Raw genomic sequence first — 16,697 nt, 5'->3', positions numbered from 1 at the left:
GTCATGTCAAGATTTCTCAAACAATATTGCGTATCTACTCTGAAGATGGATCATGTCAATTTTACTTACAAGCATCATGCCATTTTAATTTTTTGCAGTTCTGAAAGTCAAAAATTATTATTTCTTAGAGTGGCACAGCATATATTTAATTATATTTAAAAGCAGAATAACATTTAGTGGTGGTGGTGATGTTTTGGTGGTGTTTTTTGTTTGTTTGTTTGTTTGTTTTTCCAAATGCTCCCATTTTATTAAAATAAAGTAGTACCATGAGAAATTTGGGGAGAAAATCAAGACTGGAATACAGATTAAAATATACTTCACATACAATACTACCTCAGATAGGCTCGGACTCTGCATCCTCGAAACCAGCTTTGGATTTTGACAGCAGCTTTGTACTCTATTTTTCTGTCTTCATCTATAGACCTGAAAATATAAAAAGTAGTAATACTTGTCAGCATGGTAATTTAGAATCAAAGCAGAAAAAATCTTCTAAATATGTCTTACCGTTGCAGTGTGTGATCTTTTTTTACCAGGTTTTTAATTTTTTAATTGTACGTAGTTGAATAATAGTGCAGAACAATATAAACTACACTAGTTGTATGCTATGAAGATAACAAAATAAAGAGTATCGCAAATTGCAGATGATGTGAGGTTTGGGAGAGGGTACTTCTTATTCCCATACAATACTGAATATCCATGTCAGCATGTCATGGATTTTTTCCACTGTAGGTGAAATATGCGGATAATGCTTTAATGATAATTGGGCCTGAATTATAACAGAAATCCTGTAGGTATGCATAAAATTGTATATCTATATGAATATTAAATAAATTAACTGTGGTCAATATTATCATGATAAACGTGAATTGAATTAATGAGAAGCATATATTAAGGGTGAAATCTACTTCAAATACATTGTTTTACGATAGATACAAAATATTTAATTGTTTATTACCTGGACATCAATAATGGTGACAGATACACACCTTGTCTGTAGATTCTTTTAATGAACACGAGCTGATCTTACAGGATGAAAGCTGAGGATTTAGACCTTTTAGCTAGTTTCTCATGAAGGAATTTAAAAGGGAGAAACATAAAAAAGAAGAAGGGGTGACTGAAGGAAAGTGAGATACAATGGTAAGCTAAAAACATTGAGTTAGAAGGACGAGCGTATAGGAAAGAAACTAGATGTGGAAATTTCCATAATTTAGAAGGCCTAGAAGGTCAGAATATGAAATCTTAGTGTGGCTTAAAAGGAAGTCGGGAACTGGTAACAAATGGTGTTAGTAATTTGGATAGATTCCAAAGGGATGACCATGGCAATCTCTTTACATGGAGTTATAGTAGTCAATGCGACAGTTTATTGAGTCTTGACAGGACTTTTCACAATGGAAATTCAAAGACATGGATTTTGGAGATAATGAATGTATAAATGAAACTGGCAGCATAGTAGCATGTGCTGCGGACAGGCAAGGAGGGAATAAAAGGAAACAACATAATTAGAAAATATGCTAGAGTTGCATCATTGATTAATATAGATGCTAGAGCAACTAACAAAAATGGGAGAATACAGAGAAAAATGAAGAATTTGGTTTTAAGTTGCACGAGAAGAAAGGTTATCTAGAAAGAGATATTGGTGAGGCAGCAGAAGATGCAATATAGTTGTAGACTGAGAACCAGTGACTTCAAGGAGATTTTCAAGAACTATTAGCTGCCAAAGCTTTGTATCAATTGACATAGTACAAGAAAAAGGCGTGTACACAAGTGGGAAAGAAAGTAAAAAAATAATTTCAGGAGATAGTCCTTCCTGGCCTTCATTCTGTGACTATTAGGAGAATAGTGTTTGTGACAAAGCTAGAAGTCATGTAGGGAAAACCATTAATCTAAAAAGAGATTAAAGAAATGTATGAGTCTGGAAGAGACTTTTCAGAGAGTGCAGGAAGAAATCATTACTATGATGAGTTTCAATGCTGAGCAGTAGAACACAGCTAGGAGATCACCTCTAGCTTTTATTTGTTCGTTTGTTTCAAAATGTGAATAACTGTAAAGTCTTTGAATTTAAACTTATATTGTAATTGTCATGGACTTTTTGCTATCCCGTTTTTATTAGGAACGACCAAATAGCTCAATTTGTTACACCTGCTGCAAAAGAACAATTAGGTTACTATGAGTTTATTTTCTTAACTAGTTAATCTTAGTTAGCTCTCCTAACAAAGGGTTTTGTCAACATTAATTGCCTCAGTAAACACTAACAAGATTAATTTTTATCTGATAAATTAGGATTATCCTCATCATATTTCTTGAAAAACGAAACACAGATTTACTACCAGAGATCAAGAAGCATTAGCTCCATTCATTTTGTGTCATCTGGTGCAGCATGTGCTCTCAAATAACAGTAAGTGGGGACAAACTTTCATCTGACATGCAGAAGGCCCATCCAGTACCTGGAAAATGTGGAGCACAGACTTTTTTACCTAGGACCAAAAATAAGTAGATACCAAAGCTGGCATTTATGCTAAAGAGCTTCCTTGTTCCTCTGTTGTGCCGCTTCCTAGACTTCACAGGAAGCTGACACCTCCAGAATACTTTCACCTAGAGGTAAATGATTTTGATTAAAAGGGTTTGAGTGATTTGGACCTGGACAGGCAGCCATGATTTCAGCCTGGAAATGAAGAGCATATGGGACTGGCCACGTCAGAGGTGACAGCTCCAAAACCAGTCCTACCCCCTTGGCAATAGCAACAGTCTGCTTCTGGAAAAGAACATTTTTCAGTTAGCATTCTGTCTTGCCTGGCCAAGTCAGTTTAGAAGTCCCTGTAAGTTTATTGAAGCAGACCAAAACCAGACTTGTTTTCTTACAAGTATAGTTCCACAAACACTTTCAACTTGCCTTGACAGCAGAAGTAGTTTGAGGTCTAAGTGGCTCAAGCTGGTATCTGCCCTTCCTGATCAGACTGCATAGCTGTCACACTGTTTGAATTACGCTTTTAGAGTCACAGATACTTCTCAAAGACTTTACCAAATGTTTGGCATGCTTCAGGTCAGCACTGGGCATATAGATGTTACAGTAAATAAAACTAGCTTTTGGAATGAGTAAGTGCCAAAGTTGTTTAACACTTAAAATAAGAGAATGAACTAACAAATCCTGTATATTCTAATGCTTATGCTGACAGGGCATTACTTGAAGTGCAGACTTATAGAATTTTTTCATTGTGCCATTATGAAGCAAGTCTTTCCCTAGAAAGACGCAGTCAGTTTAGAAGGCCTTGTACCTCTGACATAAACAGAGTTCTGTATAAAGCATCACAGGAACATTATTAAGATCAGAAAAACCTTGTTAAGATCAGGCAAACCTGTCTAACCACAACCAACAGGCAAGACACTAAAGTCATCAGCCTGCCCCAATTTTTAATGGAACAGGGGTAGTCCTAAAATAGCAAATGCATTTTGAAAGATAAAGGAAGTTTTCCAATGTGGGGATTTAAGGCGCTTCAATTATTATGGTCCTCCTGCAGCATTAATTGCTAGCAAGAGTACTTCGTTAAACCAGGGTTGCTTTAAGTCAAGCTGCTCTGGAGGGTCTATGTGTTCTAGATATTCTACAGAATCCTGCTTTTAGGTCTTAATAGACACATGAAGAAAGATCTTTTTTTCTTAAAATGTGTTTGACCCACATGAAACTAAATCCTTACAGTTGTACCATTGAAGGTATTTGCAAACAGGGCAACATACAGAAAAAGGTAAATACTTGGTAATCTATATTCTTCTGCACCTTCTGATGCTTCAGATCAACTCAGATCCTTCAGGGCATCCAGTATTTCACTGCAGAATACTGACTTCATAGAATAATTAATTGGTTTTTTATCATGTATTTTTGTCTGAATGTCCCCAAACTATTTGTGAATGATGAGTGACCACAGAGATTATACTGATTCATGTGCTCACAACATCCCAGATTTGGCAAATTTAGCTGATCTATTACATTATGTAGATAAAACATGGTTTTGAAAGGGAAATGAAAGTTGTTGTCTGACTTCCAAATATAAATGCTTTAAAAATACTTCAAAGATCACTGCAAATTTGACACTCTCTAATGCCCAAAACTTACTTGTTAAGTTTAAAAGTTAAAAAAAGATCTACCAAGATGTCTAAGCAAGATATTCTAATTTGTTTCAGGATTTTAGTGACAGCTGTGTTGAAGTAGTCCAAGATTTTTACCCTAAAGAACAAAGATCAGGTTACGGATAACCTCTTCAGTTGCGGAGCTGGATTGTTTGAAGCCTCTCATTTAAATTCTCAGCTGAAAAATCTGAATTTTAAGAAACTGATGGACTATTCTTAAAAATGAAACAATCCCTTTTTGGAAAGCTCTGCCGAAAAAACAGTCCCCAAACATCAAACATGCTGCCCTCCAAAGGATTACTGTGTCTGGCTCAGTCTGATCTTTCTAACCTGAAATATATGAAATACAAGCATAGTCTCCTGTAACTGATGCTCGCTGAGTGAACTGCTGTGTGTACAGCCACAAGAGTACAAGCTGAAGTTCAGGGAAATAACAGGAAAACACTTTATATGCAGGCCAGACTTGAACTCTATGTAAGTTTCAGTGATGTCTGGCAGTTTTGTTATTCATGCTAATGATGTTGTAATTAGATTCTAAAACAAATGATTAATTAATTAGTGAAGAGAAAACAAAACTGCAACTATGGCAACTACGTTTTTTTTTTTCTGTTTGGAGTATTAGGCATTGCATGTACAGCAGCAGCAATAATACAGTTGAATAAAAATGTTTACAGGACAAAGCTATGCAATATTAAAATAGGTCTTAAAACACTTCGTTTCCTAAAATCTGATTTTGGAAAAGCTGGCCGATGCCACCTTAGCAGTGAGAAAACTCGGCAGCACGGTCCCACTCAGGGAAGGGTAACAGGTGATGTGGTAGATCAGCCTGCCGCTCTCTACATGGGACATTTGGATCTTCGGTAGAATAAACATCTCCTTAGCCCAGCAGAGAAAGACAAAACATGTCCCAAGTACTAGAAACTCAAGCAGTACAATCTGATTTAGAAACGCAGCTCAATTTTAAACAGCATGGATAACACACATCAACTTGCTCGGGAGCTAGGGGTTCCCTGTCAAGTCACCAAAAAGCCCAAACTAAAAACTAGTGCGTTTCTACAGGTCAAACTAAACGTCCAGTGAAAGTTCTAGATTTGAGGGAGCATAACAAGGGCTCCCTGCTGGCGTGGGGCTCCCCGGGGCTCCTTGGGAGGTCACTGCCGGGACGGGCAGCGCAGCGGGAGCGCGGCCGGGAGGAGGCGGGGGAGGCGGCTGCCAGGATGGGACGGGGCCGGCTCCGCGGTAAGAGGGACCCGGCTGCCAAGGTTCGGTGCCTCTAGGGAGTTTCCAGAGGCTCCCTTTCCCTCAAAATCAGCAAGCGGCGGGGGAAAAGCGGGACACTATTTTCAATGCACAAACGGACGCCTTAAAGAAACCGCGCTGCTGCGATCGGGTGTCCTCAGATCACGCTGGAGGTATTTGGGGAAAGAGGGTGGGTGCTGCCGGGGGGTGGGGGGGTTTAGAGCTAAACCGTTCTCAGCGGGAGCGCCGCCATCTCGTTGCCGGGGGAGATGGGGGGCTGCCCGCCCCGCCAGCGCCAGCCCAGCATGAGGAGGTGCGTCCCGCCTCACTACCGGCACACCCGGTTACCTGTTCCTACGATAATACTCTTCCCGCAGTCCCGACAACCTCGCCTGAAGCCGGGCCAGGGCGGCCATGCTCCCTCCCTCCATCCCGCCCTCCCGACGCCGTCACCATGGCAACGGGACTGTACCACTCCACTCAGGCCCGGGGGTGGCTTTCCTCACCGCAGCCCTGCCGGCAGGGAACGGCGGGGCACCGTGGACAGCGGAAGCCTCGCAGAGTGGGACTGGAGCAGAAGAAAGGCCAAGGCAGTGGGTGCTGGAGGGGACACGGCCCCGCTGGGCAGTGGTCCAGAGAGGGAGGGGATAGAGCTGAGATGGTCGCGCCCAGTTTCCTCTCAGTGCCGCAGCGGCTTCCGGGCTCTCATCATGGGGGACTGAGGAGCAGCTCTGGCCGCCCGCGTCCTCCCCTCCCGGCCTCGCTCGCCAGCCCCCGGCGCTGCCGCCGGCCCTCGCCCCGTGTCCCAGCGGCCCAGTCTCTGCGAAGTGGCGCCAGCCTCCCCGGGGAGCGGCCGGGGGAGGCGCCGGGTTCATGTTCCGGGTCGCTGAGCCTACCCCGACCCGAGCTCAGGCGGCGAGAAAGAGTTGGTAAGCTCAGGCCCGGGGGCGCGGCGGGGCATGGGGCCGTTCGGCGCCGCCGCCCGGAGGACACGCACGTCTCCGCCGCCCCCTGCCCTTCTGCGGAGCCGGTGCCGGTTTTGGGGGGAGGGGAGCAGAGACACCATTTCCGCGCTGTGTGTGGGACTTGGAAACGTGGGGGCAAGCGCTGCCCCCGCCCCAGCCATTCCTCCCCGCTGCCCGGCCGGCTGCCAGGCCTTTCCCGCATTGCTCTCCCCCTCTGCTGCCGGGTACGCGGGGGGAGAGAGGTCGGTGCTTTGCGCTGCGCCCCAGGCCTCCGGGGCTGGAGGGGCTGCAGGCCTGACAGATGCTGCTGGCACGTCTCAACGGGGCGCCGTGTTTATAAGCGAGCAGTGGGCTGGGGAAAGAAACTTTCTCTCGTTGCTAAAAAGGGACAGCAGACAAACGATAAATCAGAACTTCTATTACAAGCTTATTTAGTTTTTTGTGTTTGCTTTGTTTTTTCTACTTGTGGTAGACCCTCTTAAGGCCAAACCTTTGTGCAGCATATGCTGCAGAAACAACCAGTTGTTGTGTTTGCTGCTCTGAAGCTAAATTGTTGCAAACCAAGAATCAACAAGTGCAGCTGTAGATAATGAGCAAGGAAAGTGTGGTCAGTTCTGCTGCAATAGAGTTCACAGCTTTACGTAGGTCCATACACTATGTTTTACATAATTCCATATACTAGCATAGTGACCTGAAAGGCCATATGGCTTTTACTGTAGGACTGTGAAAAGGGGAAACTGAATAACTGAATAGAAGAAGGGGAGGATTTTGTTAATAGGCTGTGGAAATATAAAGACTAGTAGTGGAGAGACTGGATGGAAGCAAGACATCCCGAACAACCAGACAGGAAGCCTTTAATTTCCTTCATGAAATGTTAGTTATCAACTATTGTGTGTAACTTCTAGTTCATTTCACTTTTATTAACGGAAGGGGAGAGGAGCATGGTGGGGTTTTTTTATGTTTGTGGTTTTTTTCTCTTGAATGTTGATACTTGAAGGCCTTGAGGCTATGGTATGTACACCTGCCAATCGAGTTCCCAGATCTGAGATTGATTTTTTGTTTTGTTTTGTTTTTCCTGGGGGAGAAGAGGAAGAGAAGGGCTCCACACTGATTTTTCTTTTGTAGGGAACTACATTCCTCCTTCACTTCTGCTGACACCAACACTTTTTTTCCTGTGGGTATTTTCATGGCTTCTTTACATTTTTCTAAATGAGAAGGCTTTCAAAGAGGGGCTTTATTTGCCCATATGATATATATTTGCTAGTTGTTTGCCAGTATTGCTGGGAATGCAAATTTGCCTGGTGTAAATGTAACTACTGCTGTTGATGTGATTCAGGACACTGCAGAGAATGAAGTATGCTCTACTGACAGAAGTAATTTTAATTCAGTACTAATGCTGCATACAGTAGGAACATTGCTGAAGACATTTCCAACTTTTATCTGTACTCTGAGAATGTTATTATATACTTAATTTGTCATTTGTCTTTAAATTTTACTATTTTGTGTCTACATAAAGTAACTTAGTTCCAGAGGTTTTAACAATAGTGTTCAGCAACCCAAGGTATGGGAATTCGGCATATTCTTCTGTAATTGTCATCTGACTATAATGATTTTGCTTGTGCAAATATACTTCCCAGAGGAATTCAGTACAGAGAGAATTACTGCAATCTTATCTATGGGACTGTTAGTTTAACAGTTCTGAAGGAAGAACTGTTAAAAATCTGACTATTCCTCAGAGCTGCTCTCTTTCCTTATGTATAAGTTATTTCAGAAGCTGTCTGTTAAAGGAAAACAATTCAAGTTAGATGCAGGAAAATACTTTTTTTTGATGTTTAATACTTGATGTAGAAAATTAAGAACTGGTGTTTCTAAAAACATTAAAACCCTAAAGAGTGAGTAGATTCAGAACAGCTGCAGAGTATGTTCGCTTTGGGTGGTAAAGCTCCTTTGAAGCTGAATGTTATTCATGTATATTGGGAATATGTGGGACAATTTAGGAATTGTTTGCATTTTAGGTATTTACTGGGCACTCTGTTTCTTTCGATAATGACTTTGGTGCTATAGCATATTACCATCATTTGACAGTTCATGTGAATCTCCATCTTGTCAATTAAGGAAGTCATACTTCTGAAAAGGGCAAGCATATCAGTTAATGGCAGCAATGGGATTGCAAGAATTGCTACCTCTCATGAGAAGTTGCTCCAAATCTCATTTCTGGCTGACCAATTCATTTGTGTTAGAGCCTTATTAAATGCAGTTCATGTCAGCTTATGGATTCAAAAAAAAGAGAAGCCTAATGTTTTTGAGGATACAAAAAGGGGAAAGCAAAACAGAGCAGTACAACTTTCTGACTGTGTACCATTTCTCTATACTGAACACTTTTTCATTGTTATATGTGAGTAGACTGGATAGTACTTACTGTTGGGCCTTCTTAGATAAACAGCAGTTATAGAAAAGTCATGTGCGCTTACTGCAAGTTTGTCTGGCCCTAATTTTAGGGGGATCTACACTATAATCAGTTAATAACATTCATTCCTCAAATACTAATAACTTTTAATTGTATAGGACACATATAAGGAAATTTCAAAACTTGCCTAAAGAAGTTTCTCAAATGCAAAGTTGCTACCAAGAATTGATGTGTAGTGTGTGATTAGAGGAATAAAATGTTGCTGGTAATTGCATACAGTTAAATGTATTAGCACTGTATATTTGACATAGAAAGAGTTCATAGAAGTTTCCAGCAAGTGTTGTAGTTTTTTCTTTAACTGTAAAACAATTACTCATAAATCTTCATTTTTTTTTAAACTCCTCCTATATGTTTATTGTTTTGTGAAACTGATTTATATATGCACATAACTGACTATTAAAAAGGAGAGTTGGCATACCTTGAAGATGAGAAATAGCCTGGGATTATGGGATTGTTTTTCCATTTTCAGATATAGTTGTCTCTCAAGTAGTCTCAAGAGTCCTCAATTCTTGTAAGTGTTCACACTATCTTATATGAAACTCAAAATAATTGTTTTCTCACATTTAATTTCTGGAAGTTTCTGTTCTAACACTGTCACATTTTTAAATTTTATAGTACAAATATTAGATTTGTATTAAGCTTTTTTTGGTCTGCAAATCCAATTTACTCTGAATGTCTTGCCAGTGTGTTGGCTCTTAGTCTTTACAGGAAGCACTGGGCAGGATCCTCAGAGTGGAAGGATTTTCTGTAGCTCTGTAGTGAGCTGTTGTGCTCCCCAGCAATGGTTGGTACAAGGTAGAATGCATTTTGGTTGTGCAGCAGACAGTGTCTAAAGATATAATTAGGTGTGGATGTGGAGCTAGATGCTTTGTGTCCCCTGGTGATGGGCCATTTGATGACAGGTGAGTTTGAATAATCAAGGCACAACTTCTGTTTCTGATGTATACTATAAGCTTTGATCTAACATGGGTTTATCAGTTATTTCTTCATCTACCATCACATCTTGCTAGCTATTTATTAATAATATTTTTAACTAAGTTGTATTGCTCTGTTTTGCTTTCCCCTTTTTGTATCCTCAAAACCATGAGGCTTCTCTTTTTTCGAATCCATAAATTCTTTAGGCAAGGCAGTGAAATTTATTATCTGCTGCTCCCTCTGAAGTACTTATACCTGTCCAATCCAAATTTCAGTCATATTCGTCAATAAAGCAGAGATATCAAAACTAATGTGTCCAAGGCTTTGTGGTTCTGAGGTGGAGAAATGGGATTTGAATTAGCACCTGTCTGAAAATAAAAGTACACTGTGAATACAGCTGTTACGAGACATCAGAGAATCCGTATGGGAAAAGATTATAGAAAGTCAGCTTTTATAATCCTCATCTTCAAGGAGCTACTTGATTTTTCTTGTCCTCTTAGCTTGTGATCAAGTTGGGTTCTAAAAATAGCAAAAATAATTGTCTTTTCAGAATAGATGAGGCACAGATGCAGCATAACTTTAGCTGCAAGAAAACCCATGTCTGTTTAAGAGGGAAAGGTATAGAACTAGAAAGTAAATGTAAATGCAGCTATTGGTTTAGTAAGGGATATTGCCTCTCTTTATGAGTTGTGCAACTAAATTAGCTTTCCCATCAGTGTGTGGGTTTTTTTAAATATTTAGTGAGCAGTTGGAGTTCTACGTTATTATATGCTTTTGGTGGGAAGTGAACAAATATGATACTTGACTTTCACTGAAAAAGCAAGTGCCCGTTATTTCCATTAGGAGTTTCAATACAAACATAAATGCTGAACGCAAGCTGAGTGAGCTGTTTTGTAGTAGGTGAAAGCAGTTATACTGTTTCCTGCAATAGTACTTCTATGGTCTGTTCTGGTACAGGTTAGAGAGGAAATGGGTCAGCCTTTGGTGAACTACATTAAAATTGCTTCAGATGAACGTAAAGGTCAGTGTAGACAAACTAGATTTTCTTGTAGTAAAACAGAATCTTCTCCTAGTGAAGACATTACAGTTTATTGCTAGCTGTGGGCTGTTGCTGTAACAGCATTTTTATAGCCTTATGTGAGTCATGCTAAACTACGACTCAACTTAATATTTTATGTATCTCAATATGTTGTTCTACATTCCTTGTTACAGCCTTTGAAATTTTTCATCTTACTGACTGCAGTTGATACTCGCTGGTAATTCCTTTAATGTTTCCTATAGTTATTTTTCAGCCTATTTGAAGTGCAAATATTTTTGATACGGTAATATCTGCAGTGATGATTAAAATTACTTCAGGTTTGGAATACAAGCTTGACAGCTGATTGTGAACAATGTAGAAAGTTGCAAAACTGAGTTGGTCTGATAAATAATGCTGTGATAGAAAAACACTCTTGAATTTCGGAGGCAGGTTTCAGATTAACTGTTCTATCTAATTGCTATTGCCATTTTTTTTTTTTTCTTCAATTATAGGAAGAGAAATGAGAGCTCCAGTAAAATCAATCAAAAGAGATTTCTTGGGATTTCAGGATAAGGAGTTTTAATATCAACCAATGGCATGTTGAAAGTGCAGTGTGAATAAAAAGCTGAAGTAAATTGTGTATTGTATTCTCAATCTATTACAAAGGGGCTTCCAGTGTCCCAAATTGATCAAGTAATTCTCATAATCCTAAGGAAATATGTTGAAGTAAGTGTAGTATTAATTTGTCTGATCCATCCAAGAGATAATGTACTTAGGATACAGTTATATTATACATGAGACCATGACTGGAATGTTTATGGTAAACAAGGTCTCTGCCCTGTACAGATCTTAGTTCAGAAGAGACCTGATGTTCAGTAGGAAAGATGAGTTGCAGGAGTGCATAAGATTCGAAGTTAGAGTTTGATGGAAAGTGCCTTACTGCTCAGGGCCTTTTAAGAATCATATTATCACTTAAAAAAACACTTAAGGGGGTTCACTTCTCTTAAGTTTTATCTTTTGACCTGGCAACATCTGTATTGACAATATTTTGGGGAGAATTCAAGAGGCAAGTTTAGATTAACTATATAAATCCAGCTGCATATGTTGTGTTTGATCTTGAAGTGTTTTATAGAACTAAGGCAAGTTTAGTACCATGCTTATACTGTTATCTGGAGTAAAATGGTATGCCCACTCTAGGAGCTACATTGATTTTAGTGATATGGTTATCCATATGGGTGCACAAATTGATCATAAACTAAGATGTAAGACATTAGTGTCCCTGTCTTTCCTTCCACTTTGTGCTCCAGATATTATATATGCTAGTTCATGTTCTGTCATGTTAGCAGAAACTTGTTAATCTTAAGAGCTGAGTGTGGGTTCTGTTCAAGCAGCATGTGTAAAAACCTTGTACAAATATACCTGGACTTGTTTCTGCTGGTGCTTGGAATTCTTACTATACAAGCAAAAAAAAACCCAAGTAAAACCCAAGTAATAAATCCACACACACCCCGAAAACTCTCTGCAGAAACTTTGAAAACTTTAAGAATTAGTTTTAAATAGTTTTGATTCTACGAAGTAAATTCTGGGTTCATTTGCTTCCACTTTTCTCTTTCTCTCTGAATTGTCAGAAAATTATTGCTTCATTTGGACTGCTTTTCCTACTGTATTGATGCTCTTATTTCTGAGAAGTATTTTCATGTGATTGATGTTTTGTTTCTTCTGAACCAAATGGATTAAGGAGAAGTATAGCTTTCTTCTAGGGCTGTCTCATTCTTTACAAGATAATATGATGATTCTGCTGTACTAAGAGCCAAAGAAAATCTTAGTTTAAGAGGGAGTAATAGGACTAGAGATTATAGCAAGACAGAAGAAGAGACATGAGAAATAAATGCAAGTGACACTAGTTTCAGGAATCCAAAATGAGCTCGTGTTTCTCTCCATGCTATTGTTCATCTTGCATTTGAAATGTTTAAGTGTCTCTGAAAAATGTTTAAAAAGAGAATATTAATTTCTTTAGGTAAGATATTTCATAACCAGCTTGGATTTCTTAAATGTGCTCTTTAGTTCCACCACTAATATTTGAAATTTGTGTACTTTATGGTCATGACTGTCCATTCAGCCAACACCATCAAGTACCTTTAACATTAAAGTTTGTGGTTAAGTGAGAGAGGGAACCTGTGTGCTATGTGTCCAGATTTTTTCCACATGTATGTCTCTGCTGGTATGGGTAGAAAACTATTTGTGGATCCCTTCATTATTTTATACTATGAAACAAATTGAAGAGTCTTGCTTTTAAACATCTTATACATAACTTACTGAATGTCTTCCACATTTATCAGTTCGTGTAATGTAGTAAAGAGCATGAACATTAATCTCTGCTTTACCTCAATGACAGAGGTCTTCTGATGCTTTGATGAGAGAACCTGGTTGTGGTGGTTACAGAGAAGGTTCACAGCCTTCGGAGGAGGATGAAGTTCTGCAGCAATCATTTGACGTTTTCTCTTTCTTTCATAATTATGTTCATGTGAATATGGGTCAACTTACCAAAGCATACTAAGTTAAAAATGTGCTAAATGCTAGTGAAATTTGAGCAGGAAGGAGCAAAACATGTAAAGGATAAGGCCTTAATCAGACAGTGTGTGTATTTAGGGATCTTTTTCCTTACACAAATGTGTGATTCTATGAATGAGTGCCTACATGTGGTAGGAAACTTTGTGTGTAATACTCTAGAGTTACCTGTAGCAGAGTATTCTCTCAACTTAATATCACTCCATTGAATCAATATTTTAAAAAAATCAAATATCAGCCATTTGGAAGGACAGAATTAGTATCTATTAAAAAAGACATACACTATCAAAAAATTACTGCTTTAACTTCATTTTAGGTTTTACGCAGCATTAAGAGATAACAAAATATTTTCTTAAGGATAATTATGACAACTCTTAAATAGAACTCCCTCAAACACTATCAAGGAGGAATATTATATGCTCCATTTCGCATCCATAAGTTTAAAATGTGCTCCCTACCCGCCAAAAAAAAAAAAAAAAAAAAAAAAAAAACAAAAAAAAAAAACAACACCCAAACAAGAAAAAACCACTACTAAACCACTACTCTCCTCTCTCCTTTCCAAAACAGAAATTTGGGAGGATACCTTTTAAAAGGAACATATGCTGATGTGTTGATGTGTTGCAAATTGCGTAGGACCAGTTGGCAAGGTTTTATCTCTCTGTATGAAGGATAAGACATTAAGACTACCTTGCCTACGGTGACTAAAATGGTTTTGGCAGGTTAAATTGTTATAAAGTTCACACTTAACCCTTGAGATTCTTATGTTGTTTCTTGCTTTTCTGTTTGTTTTTTGTGAAATACATAGGCATTTCAGTAGGACCATGGAGGAGCTGGTTCACGATCTAGTTTCGGCACTGGAAGAAAGTTCAGAGCAAGCCAGAGGAGGTTTTGCTGATACTGGAGATCATTCTCGAAGTGTGTCTTGTCTTCTAAAGCGACAGGCAAGGAAAAGGAGGGGACGAAAAAGACGTTCATTTACAACCCATCATCCTTGGGAGACTGGTCACTGCTTAAGTGAGGGTTCTGATTCCAGTTTAGAAGAATCAAACAAGGACTACAGGGAGAATCATACTAATAAGAAAGACCACAGTGACTCTGATGATCAGTTGTTGGTTGCTAAACGGAGGCCTTCCTCAAACTTAAATAACATTAGAGGCAAAAGACCTCTGTGGCATGAACCGGATTTGGCTGTTGACAGTTTGGGAAACAGAACTTTGCGCAGGAGAAGAAAGGTAAAACGGATGGCAATAGATCTGCCATCAGAAGTCGCTAATGCACGGACAATAACTCAACAGCAGGATAACAACAGAGATCAAGAAATGGACAATGACAATAAATCATACCAACACCAAGAGTTTTCCAAGAGCAAAGTGAAAAAAAGAAAAGTAGCTGCATCTCGACAAGGACCAGAAATCTTGGATGAAGGAGTAGTTATAGAAAATGAAGAAGTGAACCAAGCAAACAAGGATAAAATGGAGTATGAGGAGCAAAAAGGCTCAGATGAGAACATGAGTGACAGGTTATTCTTTCTCTTCATTTTTACAGAAATTTTAGAAAATACTTTTTGGCTTTTATTACTGTTGTTTGTGTTAGCAGTCTTTGGATTTTTCTTTAATTTCAGAGTTAAAATGCTATCATCTGTCATATCTGTTTTAAGAGGTTACTCTTTTTAAAGTAATATTTTTAAACCCTATGAGATGCTCAGGTTAAAGGAATTCAATGTGAAATAGAGTCATGTAGCAGAGGAATAACCAAAAAAACAGTTTATTGAAATAATACATTTAAATTGTTTCAAGATTAAAAATGGCAAAATGTGCAAAAGTTTAAAATGTTTTTTTCTGGGTTTTTCAACTGGTGACAGTTCTCAGACAAAAATTAAGGTGTTTTCTTTTTTCTAGTTTCTAGACACTGCTGCTTTGATTATCTCTATTCATCAGGAAGGTTGTCAGTGTTTAGAGTCACCATTTAGACAGTATGTTCTGATGTGTCATGGGCATAAAGACTCTGCAGGTTGCCAAGGATATACATCATTTATGAAATGCAAAAACCAATTTGCAGTTCAGAAACACCTGAGCTTACTATTAGAAAAATAGGGGAATGATGACCCTTTGGCAGTATACCTCATCCATCCATTCCAGACAGCAGTCATACTACAATGGTAATTGTTTCCAAAGTACTATTTTGACAACACAGTAAGGTGTAAGTCATTTTTCCACCACACATAAGGGATGTTACCTGCAGGGCCTGGTAAGCTTGATTATGTTTATTTCATATGCCTGGTTCTGGATGCAGAACTGTTGACAAGACAGGCTCATATTAAAACACACAATTTTGGCCAGTTGCTTGACAGCACTAGTGTCCCTGTTTTTTTGTAGGCATTGTATCTATAAATTGTGAAGTGTTTGCCTTACTGGAGAGGTAGAATTAAGATACAGAGAGTACTCAGGGACTTTGACCAGAGCAGACAGATCAGTTACTTACTGCAATAGCAGCATTAGTGGTAAGTGACTAACACTGGTTATTGCTGGAAAAGTTCTTTTAAGTCTTTTTGTTACATACTGGTTTTGTCCCTCATGTGTGGACAGTAAGCAGCTGAAAAACTGAATGGATCCTGAGTCTTGCGGATTGTTCCTAATGCCTTAATTACTAGAGCAGAAAGCAGTCCTTAAGGGCTGCCAGTGTAACTTCAGGCAAATCACTTTGACATGCAAGGCAGGAGTGTGTGTTGCCAGGAAGCCTTTAGAAGACTTCCCTCTTTGATACCAGGAATCTGTTTCCCCAAGTTTGGTACATAAAGACAGATGGTTACATTTTCCTTGGAGTTAGGCACCATTGCATGGTTTATCATATGTCCATACTCCTGTCACCTCTTTATTTGTAAAAGATCTTCTGTTATACTACAAGGGTAACAGCTTTCCAAATCAAAAATTCTGTAGCTAATTTTTGGGTGAAGAGTGGTTGATATAAAAATCCCGTTGTAGGCTCCCAAAAGGGTACTACTTTCAGGTCAGTCTGAAAATATATATATATATATATATATATATATATATATATATATATATATAATCTTTTTTCTCAACAAAATAAGTGTTATTGATTTTAAAAGTTCATCTGCCTCTTCAAAATAATTCATGTTTTATTGCACCAAATGCTGTCATTTTTCAAATTGTACTTGAAATGTTTGTTGCTGGCCCCAATAAATGGCCTCTAAAACCATTCTCATCTTCATAGTGTTTTCTGCTCATGCACATGGTTGTGATTTTACTGAATTTCTTGCAATGGTCATCTGTACCAAAAGGCTTGAACACCACTGAATTAGAAAACTTGTGTTCCAAAATGTGATTAGAAATCCACCATATCTAAGCCTCTCAAGTGCGTACTGTATCTGAATATTTTGTATGTG

At 38.9% G+C, this 16,697-nt stretch overlaps 2 protein-coding genes across 5 annotated transcripts in view; one reads left to right on the top strand and one right to left on the bottom strand.

Annotated features, from left to right (window-relative positions):
• SPATA17 (spermatogenesis associated 17) overlaps positions 1-5,810 on the bottom strand; it is a 94,374-nt gene extending 88,564 nt beyond the window's left edge. For all 3 annotated transcript variants that reach the window (XR_002410469.2, XM_005499972.3, XM_021284164.2), the window contains exons 1-2: positions 5,710-5,810; positions 334-423 (exon numbers count right to left, since the gene is read on the bottom strand). Coding sequence is in view for 2 of the 3 variants with exons in the window: in XM_005499972.3 (XP_005500029.2) it covers positions 334-423; positions 5,710-5,792 (173 nt within the window). In the remaining variant the exon portion in view is untranslated. The remainder of the gene's footprint in view (positions 1-333; positions 424-5,709) is intronic.
• A 222-nt stretch (positions 5,811-6,032) lies between these two features.
• Positions 6,033-16,697, top strand: part of GPATCH2 (G-patch domain containing 2) — a 123,440-nt gene continuing 112,775 nt past the window's right edge. The window contains exons 1-2 of one of the 2 annotated variants that reach the window (XM_005499970.2): positions 6,033-6,290; positions 14,100-14,813. In XM_005499970.2, the coding sequence (XP_005500027.2) occupies positions 6,235-6,290; positions 14,100-14,813 (770 nt within the window). In that variant the 5' untranslated portion in view covers positions 6,033-6,234. The remainder of the gene's footprint in view (positions 6,291-14,099; positions 14,814-16,697) is intronic. The other variant, XM_013371810.3, reaches the window with a different exon arrangement.

This window comes from Columba livia, chromosome 3 (genome assembly GCF_036013475.1).
Source record: "Columba livia isolate bColLiv1 breed racing homer chromosome 3, bColLiv1.pat.W.v2, whole genome shotgun sequence".
NCBI classification, from domain to species: Eukaryota; Metazoa; Chordata; class Aves; order Columbiformes; family Columbidae; genus Columba; species Columba livia.
Note: the sequence above shows the minus strand (reverse complement) of the source record. Positions and strands in the feature narration are given on the sequence as shown.